The sequence below is a fragment of the Prionailurus bengalensis genome, chromosome A3 (genome assembly GCF_016509475.1).
Source record: "Prionailurus bengalensis isolate Pbe53 chromosome A3, Fcat_Pben_1.1_paternal_pri, whole genome shotgun sequence".
Taxonomy (NCBI): domain Eukaryota; kingdom Metazoa; phylum Chordata; class Mammalia; order Carnivora; family Felidae; genus Prionailurus; species Prionailurus bengalensis.
Window position 1 is genome coordinate 18,764,209 of NC_057354.1, and position 17,058 is coordinate 18,781,266.

Consider the following 17,058-nt stretch of genomic DNA (forward strand, 5'->3'; position numbering starts at 1 on the left):
CAACGTATTTTGTGTTCTCTGCCTTCCTCCACTAGGAGCGGCCTGCTTCGGACTCCTGGCAGAAACTGGAGAAGTCTCGAGAGTATAAGAACAGTAACCAGCTCCGGGAGTACCAGCTGGAGGGGATGAACTGGCTTCTTTTTAACTGGTATAACAGGTGAGGAACCAGAACCAGGGCTGTCCTCATGGATGATTTTCCTCCCAAGTGTGTACCGGGAGCTAGACTGTCACCTTAGCCTGCTCAGAGCAGCAGTAGCAAGGTGGTGAGAGTGTGCAACCTAGCCATCGGTTTAGGGTGCTAATCTTTGCACAGGATGCGTGCCAAGACTTTACATCAGGTGCTTCTCCAACCAGAAAGAATGGTCTGTAGACATCATTGACTTTGTGCTGCTTTTTACTTGTCCATTCTAGCCACAAGGTTAGACTCAACCTAGATGAAACAAAATCCGAAAGGTCGTTATCTTTAAGTCTTTAGCAAAAATTGGCTCTAAAAGGGAGTAGATCTGGATTTTAGTCCCAACTCTGCTACTTACTCATGAGCCCTGGATGTTCTAAACTTGGGCTGTAATTCTCAATTTTGGACTCTTTGTGCTTTAGGTCTTGTCAGAATCTAGGCGAAACAGATGAAATTTGAGATTTTTGTAACATTCTAGAGTATACACCTAGTATGGATTCTAAAGACAGAATGCTGCAGTGGAGAATACACAAGATGGGACCCTGGTGACCTGTGTTCTAGCACAGTCTGCACCACTTAACTCACAGAGCCTCTCGGAGTGCGGCTCACGTGGCCTTTCCAGGTATTGGGTTCCCCATCTGTACAGTGAGGGGCGAGACTGACAGGGGCCACACCCTTCGAATGTCACAGCTCTGTGCAGTCTGTGATTCTGGGTCACCAGAAGAGACCACATTCTTACTCTGACAAGGAATTTATTGTGTGGGTTAAAAGTTAACCCTTGATGACAAAAATAGTAGACCATGAAATTCACGTAACTTAATCTTTTTATTTTTGCCTTGGCTTCCATGACGTTTGTCAGGTACAGAAATTGGCTTAGGTTTGAGGCATATTTCTCTCCTTGTGGCTCACTATTATTTTAATTTTTGGTATTTTCAGTTTATATGGACCTCTTTCCTGTATTTTCTCCCAAGTTGCCATAATTCCTTTTTGGAAGTAGTCAGGGTGTGAATCATAAGAATAAAAACTTGCTTCAGTTGCATCTGTGGAAAATGCTGATAAGGCCCTACACTGATGACCTTATAGGTCAGGGTGTGCTTTTCAAGTATCATTTTAGTTCTGCCCAACCTCTGCCGCTTTCCTATATCGATGATGAATTATCTGTATTTCTTACTCTACAGAAAAAATTGTATTTTGGCTGATGAGATGGGGCTGGGGAAAACCATCCAGTCCATCACATTCCTCTCAGAGATATTCCTCCGAGGAATCCACGGCCCTTTTCTCATCATCGCCCCACTCTCCACCATCACGAACTGGGAGCGAGAGTTCCGGACGTGGACAGAGATGAATGCCATTGTGTACCATGGCAGCCAGATCAGCAGACAGATGATCCAGCAGTATGAGATGGTGTACAGAGACGCACAGGTGAGACTTACATGGGTCTTAGAGACCCGGTGACAGCCTGATGTCGTTCAGAACAGCCTTCCCGTCACTTGTCTTCAGGAGTTTTAATGCCCTGCACCTTAGGTTGCTGTTGACTGACTTTGTACAGTCTTATGTTTATTGAGGTCGACTTTTGTTTCTCCTTGGTAGTTTACTTTGATAAAACACGGAATTTGTAAGGCATGCTTGACACTCTCTGACATGCCAGAGGCTCTTCTTGGGATACTGAAAGCTTGGCTTCTTGGTTGGCTTACGAAGTTTCTTTTACATGCAGAAGATTTTATCTGAATTGTTACATGCTCAGTGAAAAAAGTGGGGGGAAGAATTAGTGTACAGAGGGTGGGTTCCTAGCCAGGGAGTTTGGAGAGGTGGTTAACACATTTGACAGGGAAGGATAAAGAGAAGATAGGATTCACATTGTTAAAAGCACAATAGATTGTGGTGTTTGTTAGGTTTTTGTTATTTATAATCACTTTACTGAGTATGCTTGTAAGCCTGTCTGGCCACTGGTTTTTCTAATCAAGCAAGGTGAAAATATAAATGAATCCAGCCAGAGGGAAGCCAGTGCTCTCCCCCAGGGACTTCATAAAGCAGCAAAAGGAGACAGTTGGAAGAAATTTATGATGTGTTCTAACACAGTGCAGCTCTGCTCTTTCAGTGTGATAGCAACACTAAGATAGAGAAAAGGCATGTGTCCTGTCTGGTAGCTCTTGTCCCAGGTGAATCAGGAACATTACTTTGAACTTGTGCTAGAACCCCAGTTACAAGGTGAAATGAACCATATCTGAAAAGGAGCGAAAAAGGTCTCCTTTGGGTCTTCAAGCTCTGTGTGGTTGAGACCAGCTCATGGCTGGGAATGTGCAAATCAATACCCGTCTGCTTTCCTTGTCATGGCAGTTAATAAACAAAAAGCTTCCTTGCTGTATCTTCCATATTTGCGCATATGTCTCAGCATCGTGAGGGCCCATGTCTCTTACTTCTGTGTCATCGGTGTAATGAGGTCTCTCTCTTGTCTAAAGGGCTGGTTCATCCTCGTATTCTCTCTTTCCTCACACGAGGAAGTGCAGTGCTTACTGGCTTCTGTCACCTAGGCCCGGGCATTTTACCGCACTGCCTCCTCTGCTCCCGCCGGGAACACATTAGCGGAATTCTGTAGTCATGGCATAAAGCTTCGCCTTCCGTTGTGTCACCCTCAGGGAAACCCCCTTTCAGGAGTCTTCAAGTTCCACGTTGTCATCACAACGTTTGAGATGATCCTGGCAGACTGCCCAGAGCTGAAAAAGATTCACTGGAGCTGTGTGATAATTGACGAAGCCCACAGACTGAAGAACAGGAACTGCAAACTTCTGGAGGGTCTAAAGCTCATGGCCCTGGTGAGAGCTAGCAAGCTCTTTACATCCACACAGGTTCCGTGTATTCACTGTGGAGGAGGCATTCTGTAGCCATTCTGCATGTAGCTTACTTGTGCATAGTCTGCTTACTCTAAATTCTCTTTTTGCCCTCTATATGTGTGATAGTGTAGGAATCAAAAGGTTTTTTGTTATGAACTAGGTCAACTATTTGACCTTTGCCACAAATAGATTCCCAAAGGGAACCGGGGGAATCTGAAATACCATGAAATTGGTGACCTGGAAATGTAAGGTGTTTTGGCTTATTTCCAGGTACCAAAGATGATGGTCTTGGCACAGTGCCCAGTATGTAGAGGGTAGGCACTCAATAAGAATGAATGAACAAATGAATGAGTGTTGCTTTCACTAACATGACATTGCTGCTGGAATCAGTGATGGGAAAGGAAGGTTGATCTATTTATTGACCATACCCTCATGAAATGGCGGCGTCCTCTCTTTGCATAAAATCCAAACAGAATTGCCCCAAAGTGAGCACAGAATTCCCTGGCTTCATTTTCCCACCAAAGCACATCATGTTGGTGGCTCGCACACTGCTCATGGTGGACTGTTAATTTGTGCAGGAACACAAAGTACTGCTCACTGGGACACCGTTACAGAACTCTGTGGAGGAGCTCTTCAGTTTGCTGAATTTTCTGGAGCCATCACAGTTTCCTTCAGAGACTGCTTTCTTGGAGGAATTTGGAGATCTGAAAACTGAGGAACAGGTAAATAGGGGCCTGAAGGACTGAGAAGATGGTGTGGTGATTACCTTCACCGTCAGGGAAAGGACAAGTCATTGTCACCATGGGGACAGGCACTCACAAGTTCTCACATCCCTCCTAAAATGAGCATTACCTCCTTGATTTAATTTGTTTGTTCACATTGAGGAGGTTAAACTGATTATTAGGAGTTCTTATTACTCCAGAGGATAAATGAGTCCACATCCAAAATATCCTGTGTTAGCACATCAGGCCTCTTGCCTTTGCTGATCTCATGTGTAAGTTCTTTGATTCTGTTCAGCCCTGGACTCAGGAGCGTGGTGCTTTCTTCCTCTTTCCTCATCCTTCCTGCTTCCTCCTATATAATCTGCAGCATGTTCCCAGGCTTATGTTCTCGAGTACAACAAAATACACAGGTAGTGAGGAAAAGAAGGCAGTCATATACTAGAGTAGTTGCTAAGTTTCGTTTTGTCCAAATCAACCAGATTTCCTCAGTTTCCAAAGATCTGGTCCTGAGACCAGCTTATTGGACTCAAAGCTAAGTCAAAACTACCAAAGTTAAGAAATACCTATCTATGATGGGTAAAAATCTTGACTGAGGTTCCAGAAATAAGCCAGACAAATTGAAATGCCATAAGAGGAGCAAGTAATAGAATTGGGGATTTTATAAAAGAGAAGGTCACCTCTGTTTGGGAATAAAGAAAGCCTTCATGGAGAGAGTACAATTTGGAAATGGACTTTGAAAGGTGGGTGTATTTTTAGTCATGGAGAGAGAAAAGATGGTGACTACTTTGCACAGAAAAAAAAAAAAAAACCCACCCAGCATAATCAACCGTGGAATTTATTCCATCGTAGGGAATCATCTGGTTGAGCTGGAAACAGGGTTGATGAATTGTGGAGTATGAAGCCAGAGGGGTTGAGGGTTATATTGTGGGAAGATCTTAAAAGACAGCTTGAAGAATTTGGTAGGTATTAGAGAAGCAATGCAAGGCTTTGATTGCAGGGATGACATAATTAGTTCTGCTAAACTAACCTCGCAGTGGTGTGAGAATGTGTTGGGACAGAGAATTTGGGGACTGACAAGGTTTGGAAATTTCACTAACAGGTGTCAGGAGCACACTCTCAGGTTCCAGTCTGTTTGTTTCTACTTCTGTGGCAAGTCAGACTTTGAGAGCAGTGAATAATCAAACTTAATTCCACTTCTCTGCATTTGCAGTATCTATTGATCTTTCAAAAGCCAGCTCTCAACCCTCTCTCCATTTTTGGACCATTGGCAATGTGTCCTCTTCTCCCGTTGCACTTATTTTGTGGTATGCATTTTTTTCTTCTTCCTAGACAATGACCTCCTTGAGGACAAGGCCCACCTCTTCTCCAAAGTTGTGTTTGTTGTATTGACCAGCACAGTGTCTGGCATGTAGTATACTCTAAATGATTCAAGGTATGAACCAAGTCAAGGGCAAAGCTGAACCCAGCATGTGGCAGATTGACATTTGTCCATATTTTTAATAATTGTCTAGGTGTGTCTTTCCTGTTTGGGTTCTTATACAGTAATTCCTAATTCATTTGGGGGATAGATTCCTAAGTACCATGGTTGGTAAAATCAAGATCTCACGAATGGGTTATATTGAAGATTGGGGTTATTTAGGAGAAAACCACAAAAAGTGGCCACAGATGTCTAAATTTTAAATCACAGTAAATAAAAGGTCCACAAAGCATCTGTTTCCAAAGTGAAACATATTCATCAGTGTTTAAAACCTGTACCGGTAACTCTTCTAAATCACTGTCTATAAATTACTTTATACTTCTTTCAGGAAGCGTTGACACTGCACCCGACTTATTTATGCAGTAAATAAGTACCCCCTTTTAAGGCATTTTTGAACAGCCCTTTATGACTTGCAACAATCTTTTGCACTTGCCCTTTCTTATTTTATTTTCCCAGCAGGATTAATCTTATTGGTGTCACGTTTTAGCTCAGGTTGAAGTCAGGTGCCTTGATTCTGCATCCCTTGTCTGTCATTGTCTTCTTGGGAGACGGAACAAGTGGCCTTGCCAGTGTAGTCAGGTTAGCGGACACCTGCTGTCCAGATTTGGGCTGCTAGGGAAACAGACAAATCATAGCAAAGACCACTGTCAGCTCAAAGTACCCCTGATGTGACAGCTTGTGTGATGGCATGGGAGACATCATCTTACAACATTAACTGTAAATGCTGCTACACCAAACGTGTTCGCTGCCATTACTTAGAAGTTGTAGGAGGAGTCTGCTTCCAGATGGCCTCTACTTCTTTTTTTTATTTTTTAACCTGAGATATGATGGACATATAACTTCAGTTTCAGGTGTGCATGACCATGAGTCAATATATGTATACATTACGAAATGTTCACCATAATAAATCTAGTTAGCCTCTGTCACCATACATAGCTACAGTTTTTTTCTCTGGTGATGAGAATTTTTAAGATCTCCTCTCTTAGCAACTTCCAAATGTACAATATTAGTAACTGTAGTCACCATGATCTAAATCACATTCCCCAGGACTTAACTTATTTTATGACTGAAAGTTTTAACCCCCTACACACATTTTGCCCATGCCCAGATTGCCTCTACTTTTTACTTTGTTCTCTTAGCATCTAAGTCTCCCTTTTGTAATGTGTCGCCTGTACCTCCTAACATAGCTAAAGTTGTCCTCAGGTAATTGCCGCACATGAATGCATGGTAGAGCGAGAGGGGTTTGGTTTCTCCATCCAGAGAATAGGTACTGTCTTTCATGTCTTTCTCCCTTTATCTCCTGCGAGGTTGTCACCTAGGTTCTCTGTAATTACTTGGGAATTACAACCAGATCCCTTTTTTCCTTTAGATCCTATTATAAACTCCCCATGTTCAGGGTATCAGTGTGATCTTTCATATAGTCTACCACCGCAGTGCTATGAATAGATGCGCAGGAGAGTGTAGTGAAGGTTGGAATAGCCCGGTAATCAGTCATTAAAATCAGAGTGGGGCAGGTGAACAGGTCTCATTTCCCTGGACAGGTGAAGAAACTGCAGTCTATCCTAAAACCAATGATGCTTCGGCGGCTGAAAGATGATGTGGAAAAGAACCTTGCTCCTAAACAGGAGACGATCATTGAAGTAGAGCTCACCAATATCCAGAAAAAGTACTACCGTGCCATCCTGGAGAAGAACTTTTCCTTCCTGACCAAGGGGGCAAATCAACACAATATGCCCAATCTCATCAACACCATGATGGAGCTGAGAAAGTGCTGTAACCATCCCTACCTGATCAATGGTGAGTCAGGGAAACAGGGAGCAACTCGGGCCTGGTGTGGTGTGCCAAAAGCTGATAATAACCAACAGTCTTAGGTATTGAGTTCCATTAGATGCTAGGATGTATGTTTGCTCACCTTTTTATGAAGCATGAAACTGAGGCTCAAAGAGGTTGGTAGATCTGGGTAAGCCATCTAGCAGTGAGTGCACGGAGCTAAGTTCTGAACCTGCCTCTACCAACTCTCTGCCCTCAGAAGATGGATACCACTCAGCAGCCTGCTGCCCTTTATTTACTTGCAGTCTGGCCCACACTGTGCACTTTGGGACAGGAAACTATCACTTAGCTGAATAAATGATCGCCATGCAATGAGACTAAAACTCTCCGCAGATGAATTAACAGTTAACTATATTAAGTAGAGAACATGTTGGAAGCTTTTTTTTACATAAAACTTTCTGATAAAATTTTAAATAAAAGGTGTCTTGGATTTGCCTGTAGCTAGTTTTTGTGATGTCGAGAGGTATGTCTTTTTGTCAGCTCTCTGTGGAGATTCTTTGCTTGCATGGGTCAACTTGGTATCTCAAGTTCTTTCTCTACTTGGTGAGATCTCCCAGGAAAGCAAAGCACCTGTGTTCTCTGCAAAATGGCCCTGCTGCCACTGCAGCCCCTCTGCTGCGGGCACAGACCAGGTATGCACCACAGCACTGCCTCACCAACTGGCCTGCTGGTCCAGGACCTAGGAATTCACTTCATTTTTCTAGGATCCGTAAAGCAGAGGGAAGCTTTTATCCTCATAGTTTGTTCAAGGAATAGTTTTGTCCCATTCCTTTTCAGGGGCAGAGGAGAAAATTCTGGAAGATTTCCGAAAAACCCACAGCCCCGATGCCCCTGACTTTCAGCTGCAGGCCATGATTCAAGCAGCAGGGAAGTTGGTGCTGATTGATAAACTGCTCCCTAAGCTGATTGCAGGTGGTCACAAAGTCCTCATCTTCTCCCAGATGGTGCGCTGCCTCGATATCCTGGAAGATTATCTCATCCAGAGAAGGTGAGAACCTGTGTCAGAGCTGTTCATCAGAAGCTGCAGGCGGTTCCCTGTTTTGATACCTTTCTGATTCATGCAGAAATTATGCTGTAACAACAACAAAGCATTCAAACACGGAAAAAAGGAATCTCCTCCTAAAGACTGACTGAAATTCAGAGTTAAATCCTGTGACCAAGTATGCCCAGTTTTAACTGCCTAAAGTGAACGCTGCAGCCGATGATGTGGAGCCCTTGCTTTGCTTAAAAAAGAAATTCTACATGTTTATTTATATTCTCTCTAGTTGTAAGACACGGAATTCAAAAGCATTAGAGAAGGTTAAGAAAACAATGTATTTCCTTTTTTATTTTTTGCTTAATAATGATGAGAGAAATATATCCTGGAAAACATCCCTGTATCAAGTTGCTAAGAGTATAAGCTGACAGCCCACAAAAAAAGAACTTGGGGACACTTTCTGTCCTTTCTCAGCAAACCTTCTAAGGTTTTATGATACACTAGCTATAGCATTCCAGTCTGTTGTCTTGTTCATACTCCTGTTAATTCCTTGAGTCCAAGTTCCATTACTCACGCAGGTGAACAGTATGTGGGGTTATGTTATATGGGTTGTTTGGATTCATGTGGGTTCTACTTTGTTCCTTTATCCAGTGAACATTATGTTTCCAGTCACTGGGACACAGCAATGATCCGAAGATGATAAGTTGATTTTTAAGAATTTATGCAATGAGAAAAGACTTAAGGTCATAGAAACTATTAGTTTTCACATTGCTGAGTTTAAAGGAAATCTTTGTTTTCATATAGTAATTATAGCAAATCTCAGTTGTCTTAAATATCCTTAAAATTCTGTTTGCTATTATAACATTTATAGAAAGAGTATTAAAACAAATGACAGATTCAACTATGGGATACGCTGACATTTAATGTTACATGAATAATTCTCAAATTAGACAATAAAAAGAATTTCTCAGAGCCCTGTAGTGGAGGTCTTTAGGTAGAGAATTCTTGAGACTTACATTATTTTTTTCTTTGAGGAATTTATAATGAGTAAATCGAAACTAGTGAAAGTAGTTTCATATTTTGTAAATTCACTATAGATTAGGAACCTATTTCCAGAACACTTGCTTTTTATAAATATATATATTATCTTACTTTTCAAAATGTATGCAACTACTAGTGAGCAGTTTGGTTTTTTTTTTTTTTTTGGTTTTTTTTTGAGAACCCCTCCAAAATGAGTAGCAGTGTAACTAATAGACTTTTGCTAAGTACAGATGTCTCTACTTAGCACCCTTTTATGCTATTTTTCCTTAGCATTTATTGCTCATTTTATTTTCAAGTTATTTAGGTATTACAATTTCTCTTGAATATATGGACATACATAACACCACTACTGGCTCAAAGCTCCCACTCATACTCGGGGAGTTATCTTCTACTTTGCACATGCAAACATTTAGTTTCGTTGTCAATTTTATATATTCTCCTTTTTATTTAATATATCATGGATTTTTCTTTAAACTCATTTTCCCACAACATAATTTTGATAATATTCTTTCTCATAGGTTGTTCCCAGTTTTTCAGCATTTTCAGGAACTCTGTAGCTATCCCTTTACAGTCATTGTGAATGTTTCCAGTTATTACCTTAGGCTAAATTCTGATTTTAAAAAGCATTTGGTACATATTTCCAAAACACCCTCTAGAAAGATATTTTTATTTTTATGCCTTTCAGCAGTGTATGAGAATGCTTTTCCCCCCTCATTCTCTGATTAATACTGTTTTTGCTGCTTAATCTTAACTAATTCAATAAGCCAAAATTATTTTGTTTTAATTTGTATTTCTGATTAATAATGAGAGTAAATATTTTCCCATATATATATTAGCTATTTGTATTTTTGTGTGCTTGAATTGCTCATTCATGTTCTTTCTCCATTTTCTGTTGCTCTTTGCCTTTTTATTTATAAGAACTATTTGTTTACTTAAGAATATAGCACAGGGACACCAAGGTGGCTCAGTCGGTTAAGCCTCCGACTTCGGCTCAGGTCATCATCTCACAGCTTGTGAGCCTGAGCCCTGTGTGGGGCTCTGTGCTGACAGCTCAGAGCCTGGAGCCTGCTTCCAATTCTGTGTCTCCCCCTCTGTCTGCCCCTCCCCTACTCATGCTCACGTGCTCTCATACACGTGCTCTCTCTCTCAAAAAATAAGTAAACATTAAAAAAAAAAAAAAAAAAAAGAATAGAGCACAAATACTTCCCCAGTGTTGTTTTTGACTTTTTGTTTATAGGTGTGAGTTTTTGTTTATTTTATTTTTAGAAGTTTTAAATTTTGAAATAGTCAAAACTTGCAGTCTTAAAGCAGCTTTGTATAAACTTAAATGCTTATTTATGCTTAAAGGTAAGGTTAAATACTTAAATTCATGGGTTTGAAAACCATGCAATTATATAAATATTCTCAAGTATTTTCTTTACACTTTTTTTTGTGGTTTCTTCACCCCAGCAGCATCCAGCAGGGTTCTTCTGGCCTTAATATCATGGTTACTTTTTTCTCTTTTTTTTTTTTTTTTTATTAAAAAAAATTTTTTTTTAATGTTTATTTATTATTGAAAGAGAGAGACAGAGCACGAGCATGGGAGGGGCAGAGAGAGAGGAACACACAGTACCTGAAGCAGGCTCCAGGCTCTGGCTGCCTGCACAGAGCCCGACGTGGGGCTCGAACTCGCAAACTGCAAGATCATGACCTGAGCCAAAGTTGGATGCTTAACCAACTGAGCCACCCAGGCGCCCCACTTTTCTCTTTGTAATTTAGCTTTCATTTCCAGCAAAGTTATACATGCACATAATTTAGGGAACCAAATTGTTCTGTTAGACTTTTAAAAAGGTGCCTTTCCTGATAGCACCCTTCCCTCCCAGCCCGTTTTTCCAGCCCCAGAAACAATGACTTTAAGTTCTTTATGCTGTTTCTTTTGGGATTTATAGCCATACCTAAGTAATGTTAGTAGTTGTAATATCTTGATGATGTTTAGTTTTAGGTGTTAGCTGTTCCCACTATGGAAGATGAGCATTTATCTTTTCTCATTGCCCTTCATAACCACCACACGACTTACACAAATGCTGAGCGATAGCTCTGACCTATAGTATGCTGTTTACATTTTTTTCTCTCACAATTTTTATTTTTCATGAAGCTAAAAATTCTCCTTTCATTTTATTGCCTGTTTTTCTATTTCCTTATTATAATTTCAGCTCCAGAATTGACCCTGGTTGTCTAAATCTCCTCTTGTTATGTTCAAGCCTGTCAGCTTCCTGGGCTCAGAGCCGCCTCTGGTGGGGCTGCTCGTCCTGCCTTCTCTGGCCAAGTGCTCTTCCCACCTGGTACACGTTGCCACCTGGGCTCTCCCTTCCTTCATCACACTGACAAGTTCCTTTCCTTCCCTCTGGAATAAAACCTCCTTGGTGAATCCCGTGTATGGCTTTGGGGAGCTTCTGAGGAAGGGTGAATGATAAATCCATGTGGAGACTGTCTGGAATGTTCGCAGTCTGCTCTCCTTGAGTAACAGTTTGGGTTTAGGATTGGAGGTTAGAAATCCTTTCCCCTCAGAATTTTAAGGTTTTAGTCCACTGTCTTCTAGCTTCCACGGTTGCTGCTTAGAAGTTCAGAGCCCTTGTGCTTCCTGGTCTGTGTATGTGACATGTTTTTCTATTCGGAAGCATTGATTTATCCTCTTTGTCCCAGATCTGTGGAATTGCACAGCGAACTGTCCTTTGTATGGGATCTGTTGACCTGGATACCGAATAGGTCTTTCTCACTTGAAATCTGTGTTCCTTCAGTTCTGGAAAATTTATATTTTATCTTCCACTTTAAAAATTTTTGTTTTGTTTTTTTGTATTTTGTTCATTTTGTGGTGGTTATTTGCTGGAGGCTGGTGTGTTAGGAACTTCTGCCTCCATACCAGAAGCAGAGCTTCTGTGTTTCAGATCAGAGGCTTTCCTTTCATGTCTGGTCTTAGCTGGCAGATGGTGGGCTGGTTAGAAGCTCTGGGTATGTGGGCCAGGCTGTTGACTGTGGGTTTTACTCTCCATATATGAACACTATCCATTTAACTGGATCATCTCATTGGGGAACCTCAAGTGTCTGTATTTTGGGGGTGTTTCTCTTCCTGTCTTTTGCCTAGAGGATGGGAGCTTGATTGTAATGGGAGCCAGTTATGAGGAACGGGTGGCGAGAAATAGGGAGTTCTCAGTCTCTCGCTCTTCCCTTTTTTCAGTATAGTACCTCTAATGGTGCTTGGTGTCTCCTGGGGGAGAGAGGGCTAAAGGTCTTCTATTTTACCCTCTTCAAGTCTGGGGTGGGTGATCTGTAGGCTGATACTTTCACAAACACTCAGCCAGTTCCTCTGTTTTAGATTCTTTGCATCCCCATTTTCAGGGTTACCTGGTGCCACCAATGCATGATCCCTTTGGACATTCACTATTGAATTATTTCTAATCTGAGAATCTTTCTCTAGATTTCTTTGTTTTTTTCTTTTTCTTTTCTTTTCTTTTTTTTTTTTTTTTTTTTTTTTTTTTACATTTCAGTCTTTAGTCTTTCTGTAATTTTGGTAAATGGCATATAATGAATGTCTAATTTATTCCCAAATGTGTCTCATTTTTAATTCAAGAATTCCTCCATTAATATAAAACACTGTCCATAAAATATACTGAAATACTATTTATGCTGGGTGTGTGTCTAACCTGTGTATTCTTTTGATCAGTATTTCTATTCCTTTGCTCATGTATTATTGCAGATAAACTTCAGAATTGTTCTTTTTTAATCTACCTCTGACTACAGAAAAAGTATATATGTATGTGGGTACACACATGTGCATATTTGTTTATGTATACATATATCCATTGGTTGGGATTTTGATTGGCTTTTATACATTTAGTAGGACAGGATTGACATCTTTGCAAAACTGAAGAATCTGCTATTCACTGCACGTATTCAGGTATTCCATATACACTGTTGGTTCACTAAATATTTATGACATGCCTGCCTTGTGCTAGAACCTCTGGAGGTGTTAGGGACATGGTGAACAAACCAACATGGCGCCTAGAGTCATGTTGCCAAGTCCTACATATTTCTTTCTCTGAGCCTAAGTATTCTGTATGTGTATGGCTATTGTTGAGTGGGATTCTGTTTTTTTTTTAATTCTTTTTGTTTTCCAGCTGGTTATTACTGAGAGATGAGAAAGTTTTTCATTTTCCTTCAGGCCTTCTGAGGTCAGCATTTCCTGTTGTGCCAAAAAAAATGTCACTACCCGCCCCCCTTCCCAAAACAAAGCACACAGGTTTTCTAGACTGCCACCTGCTTCTTGTTGAAATTTGACAGTGACTGAGAATTACAGTTTGATGAGCCACATAAACTCCTAGGGATTTTGTTCAAAATATAGTTGACTCAGAGGGTTAATTGCTGCACTGATGTTTTGTGTGAAAATTTTTTTGATGTCTGATTTCTTCATTCAGACTTACTAGCCTTCAAGATGTTCTTTGTTCTTGAGCCTTGTTGCCTCTCCAGCTGTCAGTTTGGTTTTGGTCCCACTTAATTTCATGCCATATTCTCATACAGGGGTGAGGGCATAGCCAAGGGATCTGGCTCAGGAGTGAGGGGAGTGAGGAACAGTTTAAAAGAGCTCAAATAATGGGATGGATTTTTAGTTTTGTGTTCTTTGAAAGCACTTCCTCAAAACTGAACAAGTAATGGAAATGAGAATTAATGTTCCAGTCATCCTGCACAATTTCTAAAACTGTTCTTGTATCATAGCTGGCAAAACAGTATAGTTTTATGGGAATTTTTTCCCTGGCTGACGGTTGAGCTGTAGCATCACTGTAGCATCACGATTGATTTTTCCTCCTCTTTAACGCTGTGCTAATTCCCTGCCTCCCTCGATCTATGGGCTTCTAACTTCTCTCTGATGGCTAGAGGTGTCTTGTCAAAGAACACGAATCCTCTGTGCCTGCAGCATTAATTGTTCACATGTATGATGGTGGGGGTGGTGGCATCTCTCATTTAATTGAATCTCAACCTTGTCCTCTGGCTCCAAATCCTGTACTTCCATCATATCACCCACAGGCCCAAATTTCTGAGTACTCAGTGCAGGTTCTCAGGGTACTGGTTTATCAAAACCATGTTGGTACCCATAGTGTCTTCTTCCACCTTCCACTAGACTTATCACCTTCCTAAATTTACTGGTGTCTCTTATTTATCTTTAATTTTCTCTTTTAAGTTTAAAAAAAAATTTTTAAGTTTATTTTTGAGAGAGAGACCATATGAGTGGGGGAGGGGCAGAGAGAGAAAGGGAGAGAGAGAATTCCAAGCAGGCTCTGCACCATCAGCACAGAGCCCAATGTGGGGCTCGAATCCACGAAACCAAGAGACCATGCCTGAGCCGAAACCAAGAGTCAGATGCTTAACCGATTGAGATACCCAGGTGCCCCTTTAAAATTTTTCTTTAAATTCTTTTATTTATTTTTGTCTCTTTTAAGTTTTTAGGGCAGTCTTTCCATTCTCCTGCATTGAAATGTAGGGTACAATATGAAGGCCATACAGCAAACTGGTTAAGAATATGGACTTTGAGGGGCACCTGGGTGGCTCAGTTGGTTAAGCATCCAACTTTGGCTCCGGTCATGATCTCATGTTTCATGAGTTCGAGCCCCATGTTGGGCTTTGTGCTAACAGCTCGGAGCCTGGAGCCTGTTTCGGATTCTGTGTCTCCTTCACTGTCTGCCCCTCCTCTGCTCACACTCTTTCTCTCTCTCTCTCTCTCTCTCTCTCTCTCTCAAAAAATAAATAATAAACATTAAAAAAAATTTTTTTTTAAAGAATGTGGACTTTGAGTCAAATGGATCTCAGTTCAAGCCACTCACCTGCTCAGTGACTGAGCAAATTAGTTTGCTTGTATGGGGTTTTATTGTTTTTGTTTTGGAAGTTTCCTAGAGTCTAAAATAGGGATGTTAAGAAAAACATCCCTTAGGATTATCGTGAGGTGTTATAAAGTGATGGTGCAGATCAAGTGTGTATCACAGTGCCTGGCTGGCTGGCACGTAGCTTGATGCTTAAGAGCTTGCTACTAATACTGCTGCTGTGGCTGCTATTAATGAGAATGACCATTATATCTAGCTGCCTTGTGGTTTTATAGAATTTAGGCATACAGCCTTCACTTTTATCTTGACACAGCTCTTCCTAGTCTGCCCTTATAGAAGTCATCACCTCCTGTTTTATTTGCTTCTGTAGTCCCACATATTATTCTTACGTTTATTACATTAAAAAGGAAGAAAAAGGAAAAAATCCACACCTATAATTCCAGGTGTTGGTGCACTATAGCTTTGTAAAAGGAAGACCCCCTTTTCACTTGGTTCTTTGCTTTATATGTGTCCTTATGAGTCTGAGTTGGTCTGGTTTCTCTACATATTATTTCCTTGGGTGGTTTCTTTACATGGATTTTCCTTTTCTTCAAGGAAGTCAGGATTATGTAGCCAAACTCCACTTTCTAGAACCACACAGAGACCCTAAAGTATCTATCTATCCTTATTCCCTTACCACTTATTTATCTGAGGTTTTAGGGATCCGATTTCCCAAGTTCTGGGCTACTGATAAGGTTTCTGTCAGGATTCGTGTTCTTGGCTGTTGTTGAGTCCAGGGTGACTTGGTCCTTTCCTTATGAGGTTCCTTTTAGTTATACTTTATAAACCATTTCCTGCTCAGGGTAAATAAGAAAAGAATTAAGTGCTCAGCAGCTGTCCACCTTGCTACCGTATTTTAACTCTGTATTAATCACATGATTCCATCATAAAGATCCCTTCTGTGTATGCTTATTGGATGGACAGGTAGTAATGCACTCCCATAGCAGTTTTATTTTTATTCTCCTTCCTTTTACCCTCTCCTCCACCGTGCTTTTCGCCCTTGTTTCCACACAGGTATGTGCCTTCTTAATGATTGTTAGCTTTGCTTCCTCGTTTTATTTTCCTCAAAAAAGTCCTCAGTTTTTGTGCCCCAACCCCCAACACAGCTCAGAAACCTTCCCTGTGGTTTATCTGCGTGGCAGTGTACTGCCTGGGAGAACTGACAGGCTGGAAATGACCAGCCCAGACGCACAAGGACTGTCTGTCAGTACAGTCTGCTTCCCATTTTCACTTTACCCTGTAGCAGCTACACACTGATTTGAACTTTGATTCCTTAAGAGCACTACTTAAAGTAGGTGTTTGAGGCTTTTGTTTGCTTTTCCTGGTTCTAGGATTAGATTCAGTGCAAGTAAAAACTGGGAAATACCAGAGAATAAGTTGCTCAGGCTGTGGGGACTGATATTTTATGTTCACAATTCTTCTAGTCCCTTAGTTTGTGGCTGACACTTTTGGTTTGGTTTGGTTTTTGTTGGCTTGTTTTGGTGGGGGGTACGTTTCACAATGCGGTTTTAGGTGTCTGCCCTGCTGAATATGTGGGCTGGGGGTGGGGGGTGGGATTCCTTGTGGACTGCTCTAGTTTAGTCCCAATGTAGAAGCGAGGGATTAAGGCCATGGGTCAACAGCTTCCTGCGTTGTTTGCTGCTCTCCATTGAAGTCATGATTAACACCTGGGCTTTCGTTCGTTTGGGTCCCCTCAGATACACCTATGAGCGAATTGATGGGCGAGTACGGGGAAACCTGCGCCAGGCAGCCATCGACCGGTTCTGTAAGCCAGACTCAGACCGCTTTGTCTTTCTTCTGTGCACCAGAGCGGGAGGCCTGGGGATCAATCTCACGGCTGCTGATACCTGCATCATATTTGATTCAGACTGGAACCCACAAAATGACTTGCAGGTAACCATTAGGATGATTGCTGTTTGCCTTAGCTGCCCCTGCATCGAAGAACATCACGATAGGGCCTGGCTTGCTAGAGAGTGTCTGCCATGCTCCATGCTAGGGCATCAGCTGGACCGCAGGCTTTTAGAGCCTCGGCCAGGGGGTGAAACTGAACGAAAAGTAAATGTCACCCTTTCCCACTAATCAGAGAGTGGTTCTTTTTGCTTTAAACCAAATGGTTTT

General features: G+C 41.3%; 1 protein-coding gene across 4 annotated transcripts in view; it reads left to right on the forward strand.

Moving 5' to 3' along the window:
- CHD6 (chromodomain helicase DNA binding protein 6) overlaps positions 1–17,058 on the forward strand; it is a 204,432-nt gene that overhangs the window by 115,867 nt on the left and 71,507 nt on the right. For 3 of the 4 annotated variants that reach the window (XM_043602363.1, XM_043602366.1, XM_043602364.1), the window contains 7 exons: positions 36–157; positions 1,354–1,597; positions 2,812–2,988; positions 3,585–3,728; positions 6,747–7,002; positions 7,813–8,023; positions 16,638–16,833. In XM_043602363.1, the coding sequence (XP_043458298.1) occupies positions 36–157; positions 1,354–1,597; positions 2,812–2,988; positions 3,585–3,728; positions 6,747–7,002; positions 7,813–8,023; positions 16,638–16,833 (1,350 nt within the window). The remainder of the gene's footprint in view (positions 1–35; positions 158–1,353; positions 1,598–2,811; positions 2,989–3,584; positions 3,729–6,746; positions 7,003–7,812; positions 8,024–16,637; positions 16,834–17,058) is intronic. The other variant, XM_043602365.1, reaches the window with a different exon arrangement.